Below are 3962 nucleotides of genomic sequence, written 5' to 3'. Positions count from 1 at the left end.
ATCAAGTCGACGCTGATGGGCAGCATCATCATCGTGTCCATCATGGGCAACGTCCTCGTCATCATCAGCATCGGGATGCACCACAAGCTGCAGATCCTGACCAACTACTTCCTGGTCTCCCTGGCCATCGCCGACATGCTGGTGGCGTCGTGCGCCATGACCTTCAACGCCTCCGTCGAGATATCGGGCAGGTGGCTCTTCGGCTACATTATGTGCGACCTCTGGAACTCTTTCGATGTGTACTTTTCAACCGTGTCGATATTGCATCTGTGTTGCATCAGTGTTGACCGTTACTACGCCATAGTAACTCCGCTGGAGTATCCGTTGTATATGACTAAGAGGACCGTGTTGTTCATGCTGGCGAACGTGTGGTTGGCACCGACGCTCATCTCTTTCGTGCCCATATTTCTCGGATGGTATGCCACGGAGGACCACCTTCGCATCCGGTCGCTCCAGCCGGATATGTGCACCTTCGAAGTGAATAAAGTGTATGCCATCTTATCGTCGGCATTTTCCTTCTGGATCCCCTGCACCGTCATGGTCATTCTCTACTTCCGCATCTACCAAGAGGCCAGGAAGCAGGAGGCGGCCATTTTGAGTCGAACCAATAGTACGTGTACCATCAATAACGTCCAGCGTGGGTTTCCGTCCTCCACTGCCCAGCAAATCCTGGCAGCGCTGCGGATCACCCGCGTCCCTCGGATAAAGAAAAGGGCGAAAGCGAAACGACTGAGCCAGCAGGACATCCAGCTGGGTCCTCTGCCCCGAATCGCCAAACCGGACAGCAGCAGCCTCGACCAGGGGAGTGGGGGGATGTTGCCCGTCTACCGAACCAGCAACTTCTGCTCCCAAAACCTGTGTACAAATGACCGGAGGTTTAGTAAAAGTGTAGTGAGTGATACGGGACAACTCAGTTTACCCATCCCCCACGATCACACCAGTTCCCAAGAAATCAGTCCCAGGACTGGCAGTCCAGACCTCTCGGTGAACGAGGAAATCATAGAAAAGATAGAAATTAGCCCCAAGGCGGAGTTCTCCGGGGGCAGCAACAGCAGTATTAACGGGCATACAGGGAAGGGCCTTCCAGTCAGGGTGATCAGCCCGATACCCTTCGGGAGGCACGAGAACCTCGTGCCGGGGCCTGGGTACAGCGGCGGGGGTTGCAGCAGCAGCACCGCCACGCCCAGCCACCCGGTGATGCGGAGGGAACACAAAGCTGCCCGAACGCTGGGCATCATCATGGGCGCCTTCATTCTCTGCTGGCTGCCTTTCTTCACCTGGTACGTGGCGGTGACGATATGCGGGGACGGATGCCCGTGCCCCCAGGCCGTGGTGACCACCCTCTTCTGGATTGGCTACTTCAACTCGACTCTGAATCCTTTTATTTACGCTTACTTCCGGGCCGACTTCCGAGAGGCCTTCCGAAAGACCCTTAGACAGCTGAGATGCTGCTTACGTGACGACGGCCTGCCCGGCTCTTTCGTCTGACATACATAGTTTCTCTAAGGGAAACAACTAATTGCAATTATGAAAACAAAAAAATCACATGCTGAAGATTGTAACCGTGTATCTATTATGAAACTGTCTATTTCATAGAGTATTTGTATGCTATACTTTCCAGGAAACAAAAAAGCTTAGTTCGAATACGCAGGATACATGATGATGAATCAGGTGTTGGAGATACATACTGACACATTTCAGGATCACTGTAAGTTATGAACATCAACAAAACCACAGAGAAACTTACGATGCAGTAAATAAATAAACAAGAAAAAGGGAATCCGCATAAACGAATCACAATCATCGTCTTACTCAATATTTCAATTTACAAAAAAACCGTTGTTCGAAATTTGCAACTTGCAATGAAACTATTAGACAATCTGATGACATAAAAGTAAAGTCTTATACGCAATAAATCTATTGAATTAGTCCCTACACAGAAATATAACTACGGAGTTTTGCTTACAAACATACTTCTACTTGTTAATAATGCCGAAATAAAAAGCAAAGAATGTAATTCCCTCTATGCGTTCTTTCATCAGTCTTTGATCTTTCAAGATGGCGGAGGTCTTGTTGCAGAGAAGCACTGAAATAGGACTTCTTGAATCCATGGAAAGGTGAGAGGCAGATGCGGTAATCAAGATAACAAGAAAAAGAAAGTGAAAAAGGATCCTGCTCTTGAAGTATCCCCGGCACATTAGTGTAGCATTACCCAGTTTTCTGTAGCAAGACACAATTCTTCAGCTTTCAAGGCCTCTCGACTCCTTCATTAGAAGAAATGTAAAAAATTGATCATTGCTACAAAGAATTGTGTAATCTTGTATTAATATACTTCGAAATTACGCACAAATGACATCCTTGTCGCCTGATTCACACTACTGCCGGATAATAATAAATTGAAATAATCTAATGCAATAACATACGATCCTAAAATCACGAATGTATCCAGACCTGATAAAAGCACCATGTATCCTAGACCGAAAAGATCCGTTGGAGAAATTTCCACGTATCAAATACGGGGATATCTATATATATATATATATAATAATAATATATATTATATTATATATTAATTAATAATATATATATATATATATATATATATAACATATATACTATTTATATATATATATATATATATAATATATTATTATATATTAATATATTATATATATATATATATATAAAGAAGTACGAAAAAAAATAAAACAATCAGGACCTTGAGCAGAATACAGACACTCTATCAGTGTACGTCTGTGCGTATGAATGTAGAACAAAGTAGATTAATAAGTGTGACACTTCCTCTCTTCAATAAATAAAAAAAAAGTAACAGTGCTGACGTTCATGTGGCCATTCATCTTTCTTCTTCTCAGAAAGTCATTGATGTGAAACAAAGTGTCATTGATGTCGATCATTGATTCCCTGTCCCTGTCCCCATGACCTGGGGAAAGAAACTTCGAGAATGTTAAGCCTTGACGTGAGTAAACTGATGTGATAGTTGTCCATTACATAAACCAATAGAATGTGTAGGTCACTCGATTTACCAAAGATGATGTTTATTATGCCTCTGTTCTTCCTGATATTACTCTGATGTTGACGATGTACGACCGTCAGCGTGTGTGCACGCGCGAACGCACATACACAGGATCCGATGATGGTGTTAAAACTGTATAAATAAAAAATAAAAACAAATGACTGCCGCTTGCAATCTACTATACTATTTTCCTCAGGATAGAATCTGGAGAAAATTAGCTGTAGAGTTTTTTCATCTTCCTCCTCACTCCACTATAGTTTCTATGTTATCATGTACTATATCAAAGTTTTGCTCACTGTATAAAGGTTCGAGGAGAACATAATATGAAGGATTTTTCTCATTTGTATTCTGTATATTATGTCATAGGTAATGCTAAGACGCAATCGCGTCTGCCAGAGAGATATATTGTATAACGGTTTAGGAACAATGCGCTGAAATCACCGAGATGTGTCGTTTACTTGTAAACCTGTTCAGTAACTCAAATGAAAAGTAGATAAAGTAGCTGTTCACCACAGAAGCATTTGATATTGTTACCGCTACGTAGACTAAAAAGTGAACAAATAAAAATAAAACATTCCTGACCATTACGCACAGCAGCTTAAAACAAAGTCGAACTTCGACCTCTCTCTGATTACAGACAACATAAAGATATTTCCAAGGTTATGATAAATAAAATATTAAGTATAAATAATAATCATAGAATACAATCTGTGATGACGTGTCACTGAGAATAACCATTCACGATTAATATAAAGAGATGTGATTGTAGACATACCTGAATCAAAGTCTTTATATTGACACTGACGCATAATGAATTTCAATGACGTATTGAGGAATTGAAGGCGTAAGTTGATGTTCCTTAGCTTTTCTCTTGTAGAGAGAAGGTTCGCCATTTATCACACACACAAAAAGAAGCTTTAAATACTTT

The 3962-nt window shown here is 41.8% G+C and overlaps 1 protein-coding gene across 1 annotated transcript in view; it reads left to right on the top strand.

The window, feature by feature from the left end:
- The window catches only part of LOC135195575 (octopamine receptor beta-2R-like), a gene marked incomplete at its 5' end in the record, with an annotated part of 75981 nt that extends 73447 nt beyond the window's left edge, over positions 1–2534 (top strand). Inside the window, 1 exon segment of the mRNA XM_064221876.1 lies at positions 1–2534. This exon segment is cut by the window's left edge and continues 444 nt beyond it. Coding sequence (XP_064077946.1) covers positions 1–1488 — 1488 coding nt within the window. The 3' untranslated portion in view covers positions 1489–2534.
- Positions 2535–3962: the final 1428 nt, after the last annotated feature.

This window comes from Macrobrachium nipponense, chromosome 16, assembly GCF_015104395.2.
Source record: "Macrobrachium nipponense isolate FS-2020 chromosome 16, ASM1510439v2, whole genome shotgun sequence".
In the NCBI taxonomy this organism is placed as follows: Eukaryota; Metazoa; Arthropoda; class Malacostraca; order Decapoda; family Palaemonidae; genus Macrobrachium; species Macrobrachium nipponense.
The sequence above is the reverse complement of the archived record's forward strand: the minus strand, read 5'-3'. Positions and strand labels throughout refer to the sequence as shown.